This window comes from Rousettus aegyptiacus, unplaced genomic scaffold (assembly GCF_014176215.1).
Source record: "Rousettus aegyptiacus isolate mRouAeg1 unplaced genomic scaffold, mRouAeg1.p scaffold_m13_p_12, whole genome shotgun sequence".
Lineage (NCBI taxonomy): Eukaryota > Metazoa > Chordata > Mammalia > Chiroptera > Pteropodidae > Rousettus > Rousettus aegyptiacus.
In genome coordinates this window covers 77,491,424-77,512,413 of record NW_023416287.1, presented here as the reverse complement: position 1 = coordinate 77,512,413, position 20,990 = coordinate 77,491,424, and the positions used below count along the sequence as shown (strand labels likewise).

At 50.7% G+C, this 20,990-nt stretch overlaps 1 protein-coding gene across 2 annotated transcripts in view; it reads right to left on the bottom strand.

The window, feature by feature from the left end:
- Nucleotides 1-20,990, bottom strand: part of MAPK4 (mitogen-activated protein kinase 4) — a 130,648-nt gene that overhangs the window by 38,549 nt on the left and 71,109 nt on the right. For both annotated transcript variants that reach the window (XM_036230047.1, XM_016148769.2), the window contains exon 2: nt 6,700-8,141. In XM_036230047.1, the coding sequence (XP_036085940.1) occupies nt 6,700-7,245 (546 nt within the window). In that variant the 5' untranslated portion in view covers nt 7,246-8,141. The remainder of the gene's footprint in view (nt 1-6,699; nt 8,142-20,990) is intronic.

Genomic DNA, 20,990 nt, shown 5'->3' with positions numbered 1-20,990 from the left:
GAAGAAAGGGTCAATGAAATTGAAGACAGAGCCATAGGAATCATTCATTCTAAAAAGAGAAGAGAAAAAAGATTGGACAATATTTTGTGGCAATACCAAGCTGAGTTAACATATATGTAATCAGAGTCTAGAGAAGAAGAAAGTGGGCAGAAAAAACAATTGTCCTTACTCCTGGGTACTCCCAAGGTGTAAATATCTCAGGAACATGACAATATTCTGCACATAGACAGAATATTCCTGTGTTCACATTCCAATTGGTAGAGAAAAAAGTAATCAACTTCAGATCCAAGAATCTCGATGAATCCCAAATAGGATATATACAAAGAAAACCATTTCTGGGCACAGCAGAGTCACAGGCCCATACAAAGGGTGAACATTGGAATGAAGAGGAAGGCAGCAAAGCATGGTGGTATGCACTGGCACAGCTGGGCCGTCATTGGAATAACGCGACATCTGCAAAGTGGTTGGAAAACAGCCACTGCGCCAATCCCCCGATCTTCTTACTCATCATCTTAGCTCCATTTCCATATACCCCCAGTCCTCCCTATGCTCCAGCAATCAAGGTCAATCCCTGGCAGGAGGAGCACCTCCAGGACCTTGCCTTAGGCCTCTGGCTGGACTCCTTTCTGACTGGTTGGGGCCTGGGCCATGCAAGTTGTTAAAGATTTAGAATATTGCCCCTGGAGCTAAGTGGGGTTCCTTCCAAGGAAGGGAGTCCTGGGTGTGGTGTTCCGGGAGTGGGGAGAAGAGGACCCCAAGAGGCCCAGGGACAGCATGAAGACCTTGCTCCTGGGGTTGGGGCTACAGTGGTAAGGGGAAGGGAGTCACTGAAAGCAAACAAAATTAGCTTTCCAAGTCTGAGTGTTCAGGGACACTTGATTCTCTAGTACAACCTCTGCTCTAATCCCCTAGGTCATATTTTCCCTTTTAAAAAGGGATATTTCATAGCCTTTTAAATAAATCTCTTCAGCTCCACTGATTTGGAATAATATGCTTAGCAGCTTAAGAATTTCTAGCTGGGTCCTCAGCAAGTTGTCCTTCCACGAGCCCACTTTCTCATGAAACCCTGGGCTCTGAGTACGGCCGGGCCTCTTCCAATGCTAGCACCATCCTAGTCTAGGGTCCTGGGAAGCCCTTTCTCACTCCTTCCACCTTGGGCCTTTCCATCTGCAATCTAAAGCGTAAGAACATGGAACACCAAATGGACACTCTCTTGGCCATCAGCAAAGACTCTATTTCAGCCACAGGAGAAAGCATTCCTCCTCCTAGGTTCAGTTGAAAGGGCATGTATGCTTTAGGGAGGGCTTCTGTGTGTCTTCCCAGGCAGACAGGGCAGATGAGAGGGCATCGAAGGAAGGCAGAGTGGCCAGGAGAGAGGAAGGAGATGAGGTGGAACAACATAATTAAACCAGCATAAATGCTGCCAACCAAAACTCCATACGAAGCCTTTGGAAGCTGGCTGTATGTGCGTGGCATCATGTACCTCTTTGGCTCCTTGGGGACCGTGAATGCACAAGCCTTAACAAACTACAGTCATTTGCTGAGCCTTCAATCATTCAGTCTCACTGAATTGTGAAAACCAATGTCTCTGTTTTTAAATAACATCTAGTGAACTAGTTTACACCAGAATGAGTACATGTTTTCTAAAATCATTGTTTGAATCACCTAACTGTTGTTAAAATCAAACCTAAAAAGAATTGACACTCCTTCTGCTTTAGGTCGTTGGTGTGTGTAGTTTTCTGCAAAATTTGAGTGACGGTCCTAAAAGTCATAAATGCCATCCTGCCTGAAACGATCTTCACAGTTCCCTGCCACACTGCCTGACAGCCCCACCACCGACGGTCCCATTTCAGTCCAGGTATCTGCTTCAAATACACCTGTGTTAACTAAGAGGCATTCTTGGCCTTCTTCATTGCACTGAAGTTGGAGAACCACAGCTGTAAGCAACAGCGAACGCATCAGGAACGTCAGCTTTCTGTGCACACACAAGCTATTCCACGTCTTCGGATCAGTAGTTCTGAAAAGTTAAGCATCAGAATCACCTGGAGGCTTGTTAGACACCTTCTGGGCCCCACCTCGAGTTCCCGATTCAGTAGGTCTGAGGTAGGACCTGAGAATTTGCATCTCGAACAAGCTCCCAGGTGAAGCCAATGCTGCCGGTCCAGCACCCACTTCGAGAATCACTGTACAAGTCGATTTCTAAGGAATCTTCATGAGACACAGAAGCAGAGTGTGAAAGCATTCTGATCATGAACGATGTAAGAAAACAGAGGGCTCTGTTTTGTAAGAAATAGAGAAGGGTCAGGACTCAAAGGAAGACCAGCTTAGCAGAAAACAGACTTTCTGGTATGACCCACCTAAACACAAAAGCCTTTCTTTCGTTGACCAAATTCTGATAAGCTTCCTACTCACGCTTTCTTTTCCAGGTATTTTCTGCCTGCTGCCCCCGGGAAAGGCAAGTCTGCTGGCAACCTCCCGGCGGCCCCAGCGAGGATGAAAGGCAGCTCCTTTCCCTGGCCATGGGTGGGCCCTTCCCAGAGGGGAGTGTTCATACAGCTAATCAGGCTGTCCACACGCTGCTCGGCCCTCTGCAGATTCCCGGGAGCTCCTGGCATCTCTTAGAATTTACACAGGACTCAGTGAAGTCTTCAACAACTTTTTTTTTTTTCTCTTTTGAGATCACCTACTTTCTAATAGGATAAATTAAAAGGAAAACATGCTTCATCTGACCCTTCATCTGCCTCTTCTCAATACAAACGACATGGAACTCATTAGCAGGCCTGCCAAGAAGGCCTAACAGGACCACGGGCTGGGAAGCCGCCCTTCGGGGAGGGCCTCGTGACTTCGGTCATCATGGCAGGAGTTGGTTCCATATTTCAGTGGAGGGGACGCTGACATCCGGGTGTCTGCCTGGTATCACCATGGCATTTACTGGGCAGATAGTTCTGTTAGTGATTGTGCTTACATCTGAAAGCACTTTGACGTCCCCACTGTCATGTGACTCTAACAAGAATCCTATGGAATAAGCAGAATGGGAATGATGACCGCATTTGGCAGACAAGACAACTGAGAAGAGAGGCTCAGAAAAAACAGTGGACATGGAGATGGAATACGGATGCTTTACTTCTGGCTCAGCCATTCATCCTGTGACCTTGAGTGGGTCTTTTTGTTTGTTTGTTTGTTTTTCTTCTTAGGCCTTGGTTTTATCATGTGTAAAATAAAGGGAGTAAATAAGATGATGGTGAGGTCTTCCTATAGATCTCGTATTCTAGGAATAAACAGCGTAAGGAAAAGACGTGCCTGAGGTCATGCAATTAGTGAGGTGAGTCATTATGACACGGAGAGAGGCAAGTACTCCCCACGCCACCTCTGCTGAGAGCGAGCCATCTGAGCACCTCCACTGCCACCCATGGCTATTTCCCTGACAGCGAGGTGCTCCTGGGGGCTCTGGTTGCTCTTTGGAGCTCACAAAGACCGAGACTGCCGGGGGTGCCCAAGGGTGCTCCCTGACTATGACGGGAGCCCCAGTGCTGCCAGCTGCTCATCAGAGAAGAGTAGGCCATTTCCTTTGGCACTTTCTTCACCAAACACACACAGTGGGCACCTACCCTGAGCCAGGCCCCACCCCGTGCTAGATGACGGGATGTGGAAGTGGAGGAAACTTACTGCCCACCTATGAGGAGTGAGAACCCAGCTGCTGCCGACTGCTGGGTGGGTTGTGCCTGGCCAAGCGGTGGGTCCAGCCCTCAGCTGGATCACAAAGCCCGTCCCTGGCACTGAGCTGAATCAGCCTGAAAACACTGGGTACCTTTTTATGTAATTTACACAAAGCTGTCAGCGGCAGCCCAGGTGAGCACAATCTCTTCAAGGCGAGTGTAGGATCCACAAAACTTTAGGAGGGGTTTAGAGCAGTTCCGTGTAGACACCATCCTCCACTCCTACCAAGAAGAATAGATGTACATGTCTGACCCCAACCAGTCCATTGGCTGGAAGAATTATGTGCTTGCTCTCTTTCTGAGATTCAAACCTCCTAATCACATGGAACCAATGAACTCAACTAGCTTCCTATCTGCGATGTGCTGGTAAATGACTGACAGCCAACAAAATCAACTGGGCCATGTCTCTGGCACAGTGATTAGACTCCCCTGGGAAAATTGAGATGAACAGGAATTGGCCCTCAAGGAACCAAGGGGCTCTTGGCCTAGGAGAGCACAAAGGACTCAGACACAAATACTTGTAAGAAAGAGCAGAGAATGGTCAGTGCAAGAAGATCCAGGTTATGGGATGGGGAAAAAGCAACCTGGAAATTCAGAGGAAGGAAAGAATAATTCCACCTGGGGACCCAGGACGCCTTCGTGAAGGAGATGGCGTATAGAAAGACCATCCATCAAGACGTAAGAAGGTCCAAGGTCTAGTACCTTTTCTGCCACCGTCAGATAAATAATCTTGAAAAAGCCAGTTCTCTCTGTTTCAAAATGAACCATTTGCCCTAAGCGCCTGACAGCATTATGAGGATTAAATGAGAACTGATTTAAATGCACATCGGATAAATCAAAGCACCAAATATAAAGCCCTTTGCCATCCCTTGGGGAGAAAAGGGGAGGAAGCGTAAAGCAGGTGTATGAGGGAGGAAGCGGGCGGGGTGGGTGGAGCTTGCCAAACGCAGGGCTGACATGAACACCTGCTGGGCTCTGATGATTTTTTTAAACCTCCAACAGCTACTTTTATTGAAGAGAGCCCCAGAAGAGTACGTCGAAGCATCTAAATTCCTCTGCATCAGGAAACTGTAAGTCCCAACTGGAGAAGTGGCTTCCTGCCCTGAAGAACAGGGACCTGGGTGTCCTCCCCGGCTCCCAGCACTGGGCTTGCAGCCGGTGTGCGCTCAGTCAACACTCACGAAATGGACAGACGGGGTCCCTCCTACTTCCAAGAGGCTTGACACTCACGCTCCACTTTTTGATTCATAACCACAAGCCAATGGTGCAGTCAGGGCACCTATTTCATCTCTGTCAAGGATGGGTAAACTAAGGCTCCCAGAAGGAAGCGTTCGAGTCCCAAGCCAGCACCACCGGAGGGGAGCCCAGACCTCTGCCTCCTCAGCGTCGCTTCCTCACACTGTGCACCTCCTAGAAATTATCATATTCCTACGGCCAATCGTACCCCAATAAACTACCTTCCTTCACTTTCCCGAAGGCCGACTCCATGCTGTTCTGAGCGCTGCCTCTGTAATGCTTCACTTACTCAGACCCTATCGCCAGGGGGGATCTTCTCATTGTTTCCCATGTACTGGTTTATTCCAATTCAGGTGGTTTTGTGCATCCCAGAAAGAAGTGTACCAAATAAGAATTAATTTGAGTTAAAACCTTTGGTTCAACTGTTTGGAGTCATTGCTCCTTAGAAGAAAGAGATGGTAGAAATATCACAGGGCATTAGGAAGACAGGAGGACGTTTCTATTTATTTATTTATTCATTTTTACCATGGACATCCCTGTCTACATACTCAGTTGTCAGTTTTGACAGATGGACTGGCTGCAGGAGGCGGGGCAGAGGGCAAGCTCGTGGTTAAGGTGGCACCAAGGAGCTAGATAGAGCCAGCTGGGCTGATCTGGGCACTGAAATCTGGGCCAGAGTCCAAGTTCCAGCCAGTGAGGCAGGAACGGGGAGCATTGCCTCCCCTGTCCCCTAGAAACCCTCCCGCTGCAGCTGTGCCCGACAGGTCAGTGCCTTTCTGTGCATCTATGACTTTGGATGCCAGAAAATAGGCAAAGGAAACATGTTCAAGGTCAGAGCTACCCTCCACTTTCATCACGCGCCCAAGCCCCTTGGCTGATAACAGCTCCTGGTGCACCTAGGGAATGTTTTTATTCTAAAATTCATTGCACGAAGGTTTTGACAGGAGGTTGGAAATGACACTCAGCCCCCAGCTCTGGTGAGGGGCGCGTGGTGATATGCGCTCAAGCCGAGGTGCTCAGAGGCTCCCCTAATGTGGCAGGAACTGGGGGGTGGGAGGTGGTGGGAATAGAATTTCAGAGGTCTCCCAGCCCAGAAAAGGAGGAATGGATTAGGTAAGAAGAGGTCTAGGGCCTTGAGAACGAGTGTTAGTATCTCCACCAGTGTGGCCGGGTCAGCTCTGATCTCTGCAGATGGTGGAGCATTTAGCCACCCCCACACGGGGTCTCAATTGTACCATCCTGACACTCATAGCTTTAGTATAGCACTGAGGGGCCAGGGCACCATGGGATCTGAGAGACCTGAGGCATTCACCGGATAACGGACACTGAAGACTAGTTGATCAGATTAACTGTTTGTGCCTTGTCCACTGACAGAATGATGCGCAGGGTGGGTCAGCTGTGATGAGAGGAGACAATAGGGGTGAGAGAATGCTAGAGGCAAACTCACCAACAGCACAATTTTAAAGCCATAGAGTTTAGAGCTGGAAGAAATCTTAGAGATCATCTAGCCCAAGTCCTTCTTATACGGCCCGGGGTTACTGGTCATGGCACTGTAGCAGAGCCAAGACAGAACCAGACACTCTCCATGACAACTTTTCAAACCAGCGATCTCTCCTGCACCCTCCAGCTCCCCCAGACACTGACTCCAGTCCCATGCCTCCCATGGAGCTAGGATACACTTGGGAACAGCATGAGCATTCTTGAGAATTCCACGGGCCACCCCGATCAGCCATTCCGGCAGGCGTACCTTGTGCGAATAATGCTGATCAACGATCCTTGCTAACCCGAAGTCCCCAATCTTGAGCACAAGGTCCTCCGTGCTGATGAAGATGTTGGCGGGCTTCAGGTCCCTGTGCAGCACATTGGCAGAGTGGATGTACTTGAGCCCACGGAGCAGCTGGTACATAAACAGCTTCGCATGCTCCTCCGTCAGCGTGCCCTGCTCCAGCAGGCGGGCCAGGTCGGTCTCCATGTACTCTTGGACAATGTAGGCCACGCTGAACTTGAACAGCTCACCCTGCAGGTCGGCGCCCTTGGGCCCCAGCACCTCATACACCTTCACGATGTTGTCGTGGTCCAGGCGCCGGATGATCTTGATTTCCCGGAGCGCATGCTTCATGCTGTGGGCATCGCTCAGGGCGATCTTCTTCACGGCCACCTTCCGGCAGGCTCTACTGTCCATGGCTGACAGCACCAGCCCATTGACACCGAAGCCCAAGGGTTGGAAGTCAATAAAGCGCCCGCCGAGGTCATACCCATAGATGCTGGCCATGCAGTCACCCTTTTCGGCCATTGTTGGCTTAGTGGTGGTCAGGGGCTGCCCGTGCGGCAAAGGGGCGGTGAGGAAAGGCCAAGTCCCAGCTAACGGCTTCCCCAGCACACCTCATTCTGTCAAGTCCCAAAGCTGAGGGATGCTTTTTCTCGTGGTGATGTCACTGCCACCAGCTCTCTGGAGACAAGAGTGGCACATGTCCATGCTTGCTGAGCTGCAGAAGTTGGAGGCTCACACTGTTTTCCTGACCTGCACTGGGAGGGCTGTCCACCAACTCCTGCGTATCCCAAGCCCTTCTCCACCCTGAGAATGGCTCATGCTACTTTCAAATATAGCATCTTGGAAAGAAAAGCCAGTCCCATTATCTACACGAGCATGAAGTTTTCTATCATAATGGACCACAAAATGAAGATGTAGAAACTTTCCCCTTTAAATCCTTTGTTAAAAGAGGTTCCTTCTGGATGAAATGTGAAGCTGATGATGAACTGTGTTCCTTTACTGACGAGGTCCAAAGCTCAGTCGTATCACAGTCTCTGGCAGCTTGGTAGCCGCTCTCTGTGTCCCGAGCAGAAAGGATTCCCAACAACGGAATCTGAAGGCTTCTAGGGGCTTCTTTCTACCTCTGTCAGCTCCCCTTTCTACCAGCTCACCTTAGATTCTGCAAACCAAACCAGCCTGGTGAGCATCGGTGCAGAAAGCTGGAGAAACCCGAACACCTTTCCTGAGTTCTACCAAGTTACCCCTGAAGTCCCGAATCCGAGGAAAGCTCAGCTGCCAGGCCAGGATCCTCTGGAGGCTTCAGATGGGGACAGCATCCTTTGTCACCTCCTTATCCACACCACCTGGACCAAGACTGTATTCTGCTGGACTCGGAGAGGCTGCAGGAATGCGGCATCTTTCGGATAGAGTCTCCTTCCCTGTCAAAAAAAATAACGGGTAAATTTCCACACTCCGGCTTCCAACACCTTCCCACTTGTGCGTCTTTTGTTAACCAGCGCAAGTGTTATTTGATCTGTCCAGCCAGCTGAAACACTGCTTGCTCAGGGGATTCCAGGCTTTGCACTGCCCAGCCACCCCTCCTGCTGTGTGCAGCGCTCCCCTGGAAGAGAGAGAAGATGGATTGATTTGATAAGATCAACAAATGGTGTGCCTTTTATGTAAATGCTTGCTCCCCGAAGGTTACTATGCACAAATTGTGGGTGGGAATGATCAGCTCTGACCTTTGCGAAATTTATTCTCTACGCTCTCCAAATATACACATCAGCACTAGCTGGAAAGGGTGAGGCTAAAATGTAACTAGTTGCAGACAAAATAAAGGATCGATCATCTTGTTTTTCCACTGGGACCCCTTTTCTTCCTTCTTTTGCAAATATCTTTGAATATTTTAATAGAGAATTTGCCATGAGCTGAGATTTAATTACAATGTATCTCTTGCTTTCTGCGTAGGTGGCATACTAAATTACAAAGAGATTATATTGCCACCCTAATAAAAGGACTCTGCCCAGCAAACCAGGGCACAGACTTCTTAGCATGATACTAGGACTGGCATGGTGAACTTAACTCTGATGATGGACCCTTAGCTCGTCAAAGCAATGAGTCAAAGCCAATCCTGACTGCCCCCTGGCGGCTGCTGACTCCAATTACAAGCACAGGACATAAACGGGGAGAAAAACCTGTAAAACTTGCAATGTAAATTCAGACCTCTTAAGTAAAAGTGGTAATAAAGCTTCTAAGAAAGTGGCAGGTTTTATAAGTCTACTAAGTCCATCCGGCACAAAGAAATGAATCTAACCAGGGGTGCTTCTTAATTTTCCCCAGACAGTAGGGTCCCTGTAGGAGTACTTTCATATTTGAACTCTGTACAACTCTGCAAACAAAACAAAACAAAACAAAAAACCAACTCTATTCAACTTGAAGCAAAATAATAATAGTCAGCGCTCTGAAATTATAAAGGCAAATTTGGGGACGCAGATGATCCAAAATAGTAAATAATCAGATCCCTTCTAAAAACTTCTAATGAAAGAAATCTGCCAAGGACCTGTAACATAGTAACTGCTCAACAGATGTTACCTACTATTGTTGTTGTTGAAAATTTTATTACACTTGAGTAACAGGCACCTACTATTCTGGAGTTTCGTAAAATCTTCAGCAACTCTACTCTGCATGTTCTTATTGGGTCTAGCAGAATCTCAGACTGGGAAGCAATTGTAACAAACAAGTTTAGGGTCCTTAGCTGGGAATGGTCCTGCCCTCCTTGGCTCATTTGAGGAAGGGTCACTGCTGGCCTTTAATGGCCAAGGCCAGATTTGCTACTCATCCTGCTGAGCATCTCCCTCAGTGAATAACCGACACTCACCTCCAAATGCCAGCACCTCCACTGAGAGGCAGTGATTCTAGCCCAAGTTCTCACTCTGCACAGGAGGGTACTGAGGCTCAGAGAACACCGGCTCAGTACTTCTAGCATAAACAGGGTCCATAAACATTTGATGAGATGGTAAGCGAATACCCTTCACTCTGTTTGAGGAGTCCTAGCCAGTTACAGAGACAGTGCTGGGACCACCCACTCCTGGACCTAATTCAGGGGAACGAACGAAAGAGCCACCCCAGGGCCCGACTCCTTCCCTCCTATGACTCCTGCCACCCAAGTCACATAGCAGAAACCAAACTGGAGCTTCTTTCCCTTTCTGCCCATAGGCCTGGTCTGGTTCCCAAGGGCACGGCAAACAGAGGCCGTTCCATATTTTGCTTTTTGAGGAGAGACTTAAGCCTTCTTCCCTTCCCAGTCCTCACAGGGTTGTAAACAGAGATGGGGATGAGTACCTAAGCAGAGAGATGACGTCATCAGTAAGCTAAAAGCAAGATCTGTTTGAGCTCAGCTGCAATGCAGGTAATCTGAGAATAATTAAGAGGTGCTTTATTTATTTTTAAAACTTTCCCTTTCCTCTCACAGACGGGAGGGACTGTCTCCCCTGTGAGTGAGTGAGTGTGAATGAGTGTGTGTGTGCGTGTGTGTGTGTGTCTGTTTGTCTGTCTGCCTGAGTAGTCTTCCCAGCACACTGTCCGCTTTGGTGGGCAGGTACCAAATCACTTTGTGAAGGTTTTATTCCAACCACTCCACCTTCCTCTTGGGCCTCTAAATACGTTCTTCTCACGTCCTGCCTTGTTTCTTTGCTTGTACCTTCCCAGTTCCTGAAATGTTCTCCTGCTTCCTCCCCGCGTGTTGAAATCCTGTCCGCCACTCAGAATCCAGACGAAGTCTCGCTTCCCCTCCGATGTATCCATCCCAGGCCTCAGTGACATTTCTCCCCTTTCTAAACTCCCTCAGCATTTGTGTGCATTCTGTATTGGACACTGGCCATGCACCAATCAGGGCTGTTGTTTAACTTTTTATACATGTCCTTCTCCCAACTAGACTTTACGCGTAAGTCCAGGGCACAAAGAAGCGCTTAGAAAATAAGTGTAGGTTGGAATTACCCGAGGAACTTCAGGTGTGTCTCCATAAGTGTAATGCCCACACTTCCTAGACAGGCGGCCTCCCCTTCCTGTGCTTGCTTCTCCAATGCAACTTGTTCGACAGCGTTCTTCTCACGAGCCTCAGCCACTCAGACAAACCAACACATCTGAACTCCGACCCTCTCAGTATCACCTTCTGCTTAGGTGCTGCCTCTCCTAGAATTTCACCACGAAGCAGGCAGCTCTCGGCTGACAGTTTCTCTGTTCTCATTTGAGTTTACTGTCATTCATCTCTTCTCAATCTTTGTTTTCTAAGTTTCTCTCTATAATTCTGTTAACCCTTTGTCTTTCTCCACAGGTGGACTGATTACAAAACACCTATTGCCAAGGAAGTCTTGAATTAGCGGTTTGTTTGTTATGTGATATACCTAGAGGCCCCGCAGCCCTGGAGAGGGGAAGACCTGGCCTCTGGATGTGCCCACCTGGGCAGAGGAGTGAGCATGGCAGCTCTGGGGAGTGCTGCAGCTTCTCAGGGCGAAAGGTGATCATTCTCCAGGTGCAGCTGGGGCTCAGAGCTGCTCTGAATCATAAAGTGTGACTTCAAACCAGGGAATTGGCATTCACCTTGAGAGAAGGAAAGGCCATCGGTTCAGCTTTGCTCGAATGACACCCAGTAAGATGAATGCACGTAACTCTCACGTGAGAATCTCAGGCTCCCGTGATTCTATGGTGAATGCCGTAATAAAACACAGGAGTGGAAATACCCACCCCAGGACTCCTAACAGGGAAGCTCCATCTCTCCACTGATTCCTTACTGAGTCCCCAGTAATATCGCATTGGAGGCCAATGAATGATCCGCTCACACATCCAACCTTTTAACGCGTGCAGGCGCAGCAGAGATGAGATGACATGCGCCAAGCATCCTTCTCTGGGATTCCCGGGGCTTTGGTTTACAAAGCAGCTTAGGAAAGTCTAAATTTAGACTCACCTCCTCTGCCTGCTCAGATCCTCTCAAACCTCGTGCTGTTGACTTTCAGTAGGAACTACGGCCCCTGATGAGGTGCTGGCATTTCAGGGACACCATTGCCCTCCCTCTCCTGAGCACCCAAAGCCTCGTAGAAAATCCTGCCCAGGCAGGGCTAATGTTTACAGTGGAACAGGCTGTGCACTGCACAGTGCCAGGTGCCACCATTCATAGCATGGTCACATCTGTCTGATTCTAAGGTCGTGACCCTAGTCACTGTAGTCATTGTGAATGAAGTCCTCTACATCGGAGACTGGCAAACTTGTTTCTATGGAGGGCTGGAGAAGACATATCTTCAGCTTTGCATGATATACAGTCTCTGCTGCAACCACTCAACCCTGCCTTTGAAGCCTAAGAGCAGCCATAGAGAACATTCAAACGAAGGGCATTGTTGCATTTCATAAAACTTTATTTGCAAACATAGGTGGGGGGCTGGATTTGGCTAGGGGGCTGTAGTTTGCCAGCCCCTACTCTAGATTGTGTAGGAACATCCTCTCGCTTGTTCCCGAGGAGGAACTGAAGTATTGCACGTAACTCAGGCCCCTTTCCAGTTCTTGCCGCACTGTTTCCTCCTCCTGGGCTCAGCCCTCCTATTGCACTATCCGAGGCCTGCCCCCCCTACCCGGGGAGGTTCCCTGAGCTTGGGACCCCACCCCAGGCTTCGTTAAGCTCACCTGTAGGTTTCATGCACTCCGGGCCCAGCTCTCTGCTTTCCACAAGCTACCTTCTACTTCTGTGATTCCATGAAACCGTTGGTATCTCTCACCTTAAATCCCAGTTGCACTTTAAAGGGCTTTCTGGAGAGGTGGCAAAGCAACATGATGAAGACGGGGTGAGTGCATTAATGAATGGAAGGTTTGCTGCGGGCCAGGGCTTTGCCTGCCTGTTTCAGTTGGGTCTCAGAAGAACCCGATGAAAATGTCATCATTTTCTCGTGAAAACTTTAGGAGGAAGTGACTTGCCCCAAATCACACCACTGGCTGGTGGTGAATCTGGGATGTAAACTCAAGTCTGCGTGACTCCAAAGCCCACGATTTTCATCACCGTAACGTGTGATCTGACCCTACGTGGGCACGTTATGGTCCTTTTCAAATTAAAGTCAGAGGCGGCCACCTTCCAGTCTGTGTTAGGCCACACTGCAGAGGCCACAGTTAATAAGCCCACTTCGTGGAAAGAGAAACTGAGAAATAGAACTTCGAAATGAAATTAAGAGTTGAGGAAAAAAATCCACCAAGTTCAAACAGCCATAGCCCTGCTATCCAACTAGTTGTTGGTCTCTTCTCTAACTTGACCGTCAGGTACACCAGAGTCCATCTGTGGCTGCAGGAACTGGCCACCCTAGAGGTGAGCTGGGCTAAGCACCTGCCTAGCTGGCGAACCCACAGAGATCCTAGAGCGACACTGGCCACCGACCCAGGAACCATCCCTAACTTCCTCCAAACTAACAGAAACCAGGCCTGGGTCAGCCATCGGGGGGCCGAGCCCGACTCCAGGATGACTCACGGCAGGTCTCAACCAGGGCTTTTCAACTTCAGCACAACTAACATTTTGAACCAAATCATTCTTAGCTGCAGGGCTGTTCTCTGCACTATCGAATGTTTAGCAGACTCCCTGGCCTTTGCCCACTAGATGCCAGAAGCACCCCCTAGTTGTGACAACCAAAATTTCTCTAAACGTTGAAAACTATCTCCAGTAGAGGAGGCACAACATCATACTTGGGTGAGAACCACTGATCTAAACCAGCAGTTTCCAGCAGAGACAGTATTGGCATCTGAGAAGAAGAGCTATTTGTTTTATAAAGCTGTACGGTGCACCACTGTCAAAATCCCGACTCACCGAGTGCCAACAGCACTTCCTGGTTGCTGTGACAGCCTCACACATTTCCAAAATCCTAGAGGCCGATGGTACCTCCCACACCTATCCCTGCTGAAGGCCAGGAGTCTAAGCCTATTGTGGTAAGTCAATTCCCCTTTGACAGCGGTTGGTTTGGGGGTGGTCATCTGATCTACTTCTGGACAACGAGCCTTAAAGGGAAGTCCACTGGGCGGGGTTGGGTGGGGAGGGGGTCGGCCTTCTTCCCTTTCTTCGAATGCAGTTGTGGAAGGAAGTGGTGTTGGAGCTGCAGCGGCCACCTCGAGACCACATGATGACAAGCTTGGGGACAAAAGCCAGCACTTTGGAGCTGGCAGATGAGCCTGGGGCCTTGTCGCATAGCTGAGCCAAGCCTTGAAATGCCTACCTCCAGCTTTCTTGCCAAGTGAGATCGTCAAGCCCAATTGTTAAGACATTTTTACTGTGTCTTTTTTTTGTTTCGACTGGAGGCTGAATTCTCTAATGACAGTAACTAGCTTGGTGCATGTGTGTGGTCTAAGTGCGAAATGAAGAGATGTAGAACACATGGCTCCTGACCCCAAGGGGCTTGTATCCCTAAAGGGGAAGAAGAACCACAACCATGACAGTTACAGAAGCGAGAGCGTTCAGGAGCTAACGGCATGATTCCCACTGCAAGCAGAGCAGGAGTTAGGACTTGGCCAATCAGAGAAGGTTGCAGAGGATGCGGAAGGCAGCTCCTAAGCTGGCCACCAATGATTCCCCCCTCGAGAGTGTGCCGAACTTATTGACTCACTTCTCAGAAACAGAATATGGCAGAAGTAATGGGATGTCACGTCTGAGATTGGCTCATTAAAAGACTGTGGCTTTCATCTTGGGTGATCATTCTTGGGGAATTCAGTGGCCATGTCATGAGGCGGCCCTCTGGGGAGACCCCGGCCACCACGTGAGTGACACTGGAAGCAGATCTTCCCCAAAGACTATAGAAGACTACGGGCCTGGTACAGCCCAACTGAGGTCTCACAAGAGATGTCACAGGCACCTGGCTAAGCCATGGCCAGAATCCTGACCCACAGAAACTATGTGACGATAAATGCTGTTTAAGATGCTGAGTTGGGGGTTGTTTGTCACACGGCAGTAGATAACTAATGGAGAGGAGAGGCTTGGAGTTCTTAATGCTCCGAAGACAGCAAAGAGGCAAACGTGGCCTGAGACCTTGAAAAGTCCTCAGGCCAGGGTCCTGGGTCTTACCTGGCTTAGATCCCATCAGATTCCAGAGCCAGCCAGAACCTCAGGAGGCACCTGACCTCTCTTCTTCTCACTGATGTAGCCCCAGGGCCTAGCCCAGTGTCTGGCATACAGTAGGGGCACAAACACATTCCAGGGGACACAGGAGTGGCTACACGTTAGCGGTGAGATTTCGCTTATGACAAAGTAAGACCCGGATGGGAAGAGAAGTTTAGAACATGTCCCTGGGGTCTAGAAAGGAAAGCTTTTGAATCTCCTAGAGTGGGGGGAAGTCAGCGAGGATGCCACACAGTCCCCAAAAGAGCAGTGACCGGAAGAACCTGCAGGTCCTGGGGCTGGTATCATTGTGTTATCTGACTTTTAGCACTGACACTCAGCTGGCTTTACCCTCCAGGCAGCAGTAGAGCTCCCAGGAATTAGGAGAAAGAACTCTTCCTGGTCTTTCAGCAGGTGAAACGAAGCGCCACTCCCTCCGCGCAGGAGGCCAGCTGGCTGGGAGTTCCCGTGAAACAGCTCGCCTGTGCCAGGAAGCCCTTTCTCTTTGCGGAAACCCAGGTGTGCGGGCAGATGGTTGGTCCTGTGTGCTCGGGCTGCCCTCCCTGCACCCCGTGCCCTCACGCCCAGCGCCTTTCCCGGGCGAGATCCTGGGTAACCTTTCACACACCAACCGGAGGACAGCAGCCAACCCAAGCCAAACGCGCTGCTTAATTTAAAATAAATATGTCTGGGGCAGGGCCTATGTGACTCGTGATGGGTTTAAACCAGGCCTTTATGCCAGACACGGGGCCCCCAGGCCAGGCCCCAGTGAGCATCCTCCCCTGGGATGTGCAAACATTTCGACGTCCCTGCGAGGCAGTCAGCGATGCTACCCACTCATTTTCCTCATAGGGTTTCCTCTAGAACATGCCGGTGGGGCTGCTGCCCAGTGAGAAACAGGAAGGGAGCCCTGCTGTTTTGCTCTCGCCCTGAGGGGGCAAGAGGAGAAGTACTGAGCGCTGGAAGAAACTGAGCAGAGAGAACATCAGGCCCTGGCGAGTGGCGTGGGGGGGAGTTGCCTCCTCCCCAACAAGCAAACTCTGTGAGCTTTCTGTTGAGTCTTTGCTCTGCCTTCTCTCTTGAAAATTATGTAACCAGCCAGGGAGAACAAAGCCTACCCGGGCCTCGCCACAATTCTGAAATAGCACAGAAAGCAATGCCGGCGGCCTCACTGGAACGCCATGCTCGTGTCGGCACAAAGCTGGGGAGACAGGGCACTTTGGGTCCCTGCGTGTGAAGTGTGGGTCCTACTCGGGAACAGCACGGACTGCAGAGGCTGCACCTGCCCAGGCTCAAGCCTGGGGGTCCGACTTCTGGATCACAAGTGTGCGAGGGGGTGTGTGCACGCAAGCGTTCGAATCCTTCTGATGTGAGATGACTGCTGCATTCGACCTTTGCGGGGTCCAGGGGGAAACTTCTCATTCTCTTTCTTAAGGAAGGAAAGCTGGCATTGCAGAAGATCTTGGCCACTTTCAAAATGTAAATCAGGACAGTTGTGACTTCAGCGCCTAACTAAGGCGAGGCCCCCTCTGGGGCTTGCTTAGTCTGTGCTGTGTTCTAAAGGACAGAAATCCCAGCCAGGGGCGAAGCTTCTCAAGGCAGAGCCAGCATCTTTTATTTCCCCCTGACTTGCTTTAGCATCCGTTGCTCAGAGCCCACAGGCCCCTGTACCTTCCCTGAACTGGAAGATTCCTTCCTGTGAGCTCATCACGGGAAAGCAGAGTCACTGATCCTTGTGGTTCTCAGGTGTTCAGACCTTACTTTTCCTGCCAAACTGTGGGGCCCGTACACTTACTTCCTACCTGCAGGGTCAGCCCATGGCAGGGACACTGAGGGTCCAGGTTTATAGCTAAAAGATACAGCATCACGTTATCACGCTTTTAGATAAGAAAGGGCAAATTTGTGTCATACATGCGACCATAGCAGACATTGATCACCAATGTTCGCTCTCTCTTTTCTGACAAACAGGAAAACCAGAACCCCTCTCAAACAGCACCCTCAGAGCGTCTGCCAACTGCCTGAAGCTGGCACTCAGGGTCCACGGCATGGCGCTCTCTGACCGCACACTCCCTTTGCTACAACTGGGATCTTGCCTTGTTCCCCAGGCACACGGTCTAACTCAGACGGCATTTTGGGGGGACCTACTATGTGCTGGGCACAGTAACGCACATTCAACAATGACTTAAGCAGATGTAGCTAATCCCCTAAGTGAACAAACACAGTGTATGCCTTGTGCATGACAGATGCCTGTTTCTTCCTCATCGTCCTTTTTGCAGTTGGAGTGACTTCGAGATCACCCCCTAGAGCGGGGGAGAGCCCAGGTCCTAATCCAGCCGGGGTTCCAACAGCAGTGTACTCTGTCCTCTCCCGCGGGGGCTCTCCCCGCACCCACCCCTCTTACAACCTGAGCACCTGCTTTCGTCTTTCTACTTTCCCAGTAGACTTACTTTACTCCCTTAAGTCATCTTGGGAAAGTGTGACATCCCTTCTACACTTCTCCAGCCTCTGATCTCATGGTTTTCTTGAATCTCTTCACCATCTGTACAGAAGGTCTTTCAGTCGCTGAAAATGTCACGTTCTCCCTGGCCTCGGGGCCTCCACACAGTGTCCCCTCTCCTTTTCCCCCGGATCATTCTTCCTCATCCTTTAGGTCTACGTTTAAACGCCCCTTTGTCCAGGAAGCCTCCCATGAGGCTCCTTTCCTTCCTCAAATGAGCTCATCTGCCAGGCCAGGTCCCCTGTTCTCTCTGTCTCGTGTCACTTTTCTCCCTTGTCGTTTCGGCTTTAATTGCTTATCTTCGGCGTTTGACTGGAAGGGACCCCAGAGAGGGCAGGGACCCCACCGTCTGCGTGACCGTTAGCCCTGGTGCCCGATTCCTAACGCACTCAATAGTCAGTAACAGAATTGGGGCAGGACGAATACGTTCCGGGAAGCGGCGCGCTCCAGATCACCGTCACAAATTCAAATCCGCGATATGCTGCACGTGCTCCTTTCCTCCCCTCGAGCGCGGCCAACCCGAGGCGACCATTTCGCAGGCCTCGTCTGATTCTAACGCTGCGTTCAGTCCCTTTAAACTTCGCAGCGCCCTTGACTCCCTTTCCACAGCCCTGTTTCCCAGCCAGTCACCTGCCCCGTTACCCAGCGAATATATGCACAGGGCTACCTCCCGTTACCCCACGGAGGCTAATCATTTACAGGGGTCGTGCTCGGAGGGATAAAGAAGTCATTCGTAGGGCACACACAAAAAAAATGCCCCTCTGCTGGTGACTGCATCTCCCCGTTCACGAATGACAGAGGTGGCATTTCGACGGCAGTCCGTGGACCCTGTCACAGCTGAGGAGGAAAGCCGTGGGCTGGGAGCCAGGAGGCCGGGGTTCTACTCTCGCTGCCGCCGGGGACCTCTCAAGCAAAGAGTTTCAAATCTATGAAGTGGGAATAACCACGCTACCCCCACTTACACAAACGGAGGCTGGAAATGCAGATGTCCTTTCAAAGGAAGAAAGCACAGATTGGAGATAAGTCACGACCGCAACCCAATTATACCCAAATTAACAGTTTCCGCAGGGATGTTAGCTCGGGGGTTGGAAGCGTCGCCCTCGCTCATCCCTCAGGCTTGGTCCTTCACACTCCTCCAACAGCGAGTGGCCTTCACGTGGGGCGAGGCGAGGATGGGCCCAAGCAGCCGTCGCACCTGTGTGCTGAGTCCTTCTTATTTTTTTCTTGGCAGGTGGTAGGATTGGGGGAACTTTAGGCTCAATGATCCCTATCTAATTAGGTAATGAGGATGGAGCGCTCCCGAAAGGGATTAGTGCCCTGATAACAGGGACCCCTGAGAGCTGTCTCTCTCCCTCTTTCTGCTGTGTGAGGATACGATGAGAAGTCGGTCATCGGCAGAGCAGAAGAGGGCTCTCACCAGAATGTGACCATGCTGGCACTCTGATCTTGGACTTCCCATAGGAGATCAATTTCTGTTATTTATATGCCACCTAGTGTATGACACTTTTTTACAGCAGCCAAACCGACTAAGACATTAACCAAGTCCATTACGGCGAGGCCACAGCTGTGTTCTGGCTTACTGTACTCCACCTCTGCCTGTCCGAAGCCCTCTCTCTCCTGCTCTCGTAGTGAGTACCTCTTTCACTGACAGGCGATCGGACCCTGGAAGTCAGAACCATGTGCTACATACAGAGATCACATCGCAGGAACGTGACCCACGGGAGAGGTAAGGTGTGCTGTTGGGTGCCTGCTTCTTTACTTTCTTCCTTGCTCTAGCAGGAGAGATACGGGGAGTCTCTCTTAGGAACAATGAATCCCAGGCAAGCCTGTGAGGGAGTCCACACACAAACCCCCTTTGGACATGGGAGGGAGAAGAAGGAAGTTGATCAGACTTCAGATTATGAACTCCCTGGAGGAGAAGACAGGTGGCTCCTCTGCCTAGGAAGGGACTGGAGGAAGGTTGGAAAAGAAAGCAATCGAGGCGGTAGAGGAAGAGGAACCAGGCAGGTGGGCGACGGACTGATGAACTCGCCCCTCCCCCACCCTGGGGTTCTTAGCTAAATGACTCCCAGAGCCGGACCCGACATGGCGACACTGGGTTTCTCGCCATCTGGCATGTGCCTTCTTGGCTGGTTTCATTCCATCTGGGGAAAGATGACCTTCCGGCCTTCAGGCATCGGAGTAGTTCCGGGTCAGTTCATATTAACTGCTGTAGGGACTGGCACGCCCTCTGCGGCCCCGTGAGGAGACTGAGGCCAAGAGAAGGAAAACGGCCCTTCCAAGGTCACGCAGAGATATGGGGACCGGGCTTCAGAGAGTGCCCGGGCTGCCATTATTTTCTGGGAACGGGCCCTTCCAGGCGCTGTTTGGGTCTCAGGGTGGCTTGGTGGACACCCAGCCTCCCTTTGTCAAATGAGCAAGGGGATCCTGACCCAGCTGGCAAGGAGCGTGCATGGCGAAGACGGGCTGTCTGTGAAGAAGCAGCTCTTCCTCCTCAAATAACTAAGTCATTATTCTGTATCAGGAAAAAAAAAAATAAGCCACATATAGACAATATGGCAGCAAATGCCAGCCTGTCCCTTCGCTGAGAGCAGAGCTGGGAGCCAGGCTGCCTCCAGGGACGGAGCAAGGAGGGGATGCGAATCGGTCTCTCTGTCCCCACTGAGGACATGCAGGGCCGGTGCCTGGTGCAGCGCCCGGCCTCACAGGGGCTGAGCCAGTGTCTGCTGCATAAGAAAAGTCCCAACTGCATTTAGTCTAAGGAGGGATGGGCCCCATAAGGCCAGGAGCAAGAGACACCTCTGTCTACTCAGATATAACCAAGACAGCAAATGAATCACAGGGCTGTGGAGAGTCTTGTGCGTATGCATTTGCGAGAAACCGAACGCTCAGAATTCTGATGACACAAGGCAAGGTCTGGGCCCAAATTGAGGGAGTGCAATTAAGAGAAGGAACTAGGGAGAGAGAGAGAGGAAGAAGGTGATCAGGGAGGAGGAATGAGGAGGAAGGGAGAGTGATGAGAAGGGCGAGCAAGCCCACCTTCACTCCCGCCTTCGTTTTGAGCTGCTTGGCTGTTGTTAGCACCTGACACACCCAGACCTCCCCAATGCCTGGGAGCCTTAGCCAGACACACCGATAAAGTCCTCACTGCAGAAAATGCTGGAGCTTTGACAACAGCAGCGTCAGTATGACCAACACAATACGGTGCATGAGCCTGACAAATGTAATCGTGCCGGTGGCCAAGAACTCCACAGTTCTCCCAGGTACAGGGGGCGAGTCTTGGGCCAGGAACTGGATTTTACCTGCACCGTACAGTTAGCTGGAAACCTGGGTCAGGGCCGGCAGCCCAGCCGAGGCAGCGTGAGGGACGCAGTGAAGCATTCCTTTGCCTCTCCCCTTCTTTACACACACTCCAGATAAATGAATCTCAGGGTTTAATGAGTTCTGAGAAACCAGCTCAAGCCAGGCTCTGTCTCCTTGTTATGACCTGGAGTTCTCACATGTCTGGAACAAGAAGGACGTCACCGGGTCTGGGCAGAGGGCGGTCTGGGGACGGTCTCAGCCACTCCTAGGCTTACATGCAGACCCAGCCTCCGAGCCACTCTTTGGGAGAAAGGCTACTTGATAGATATTGCCCTCAAAACCTACCAGTGCCGGGGGGCCAGGGCAAATCGGGGC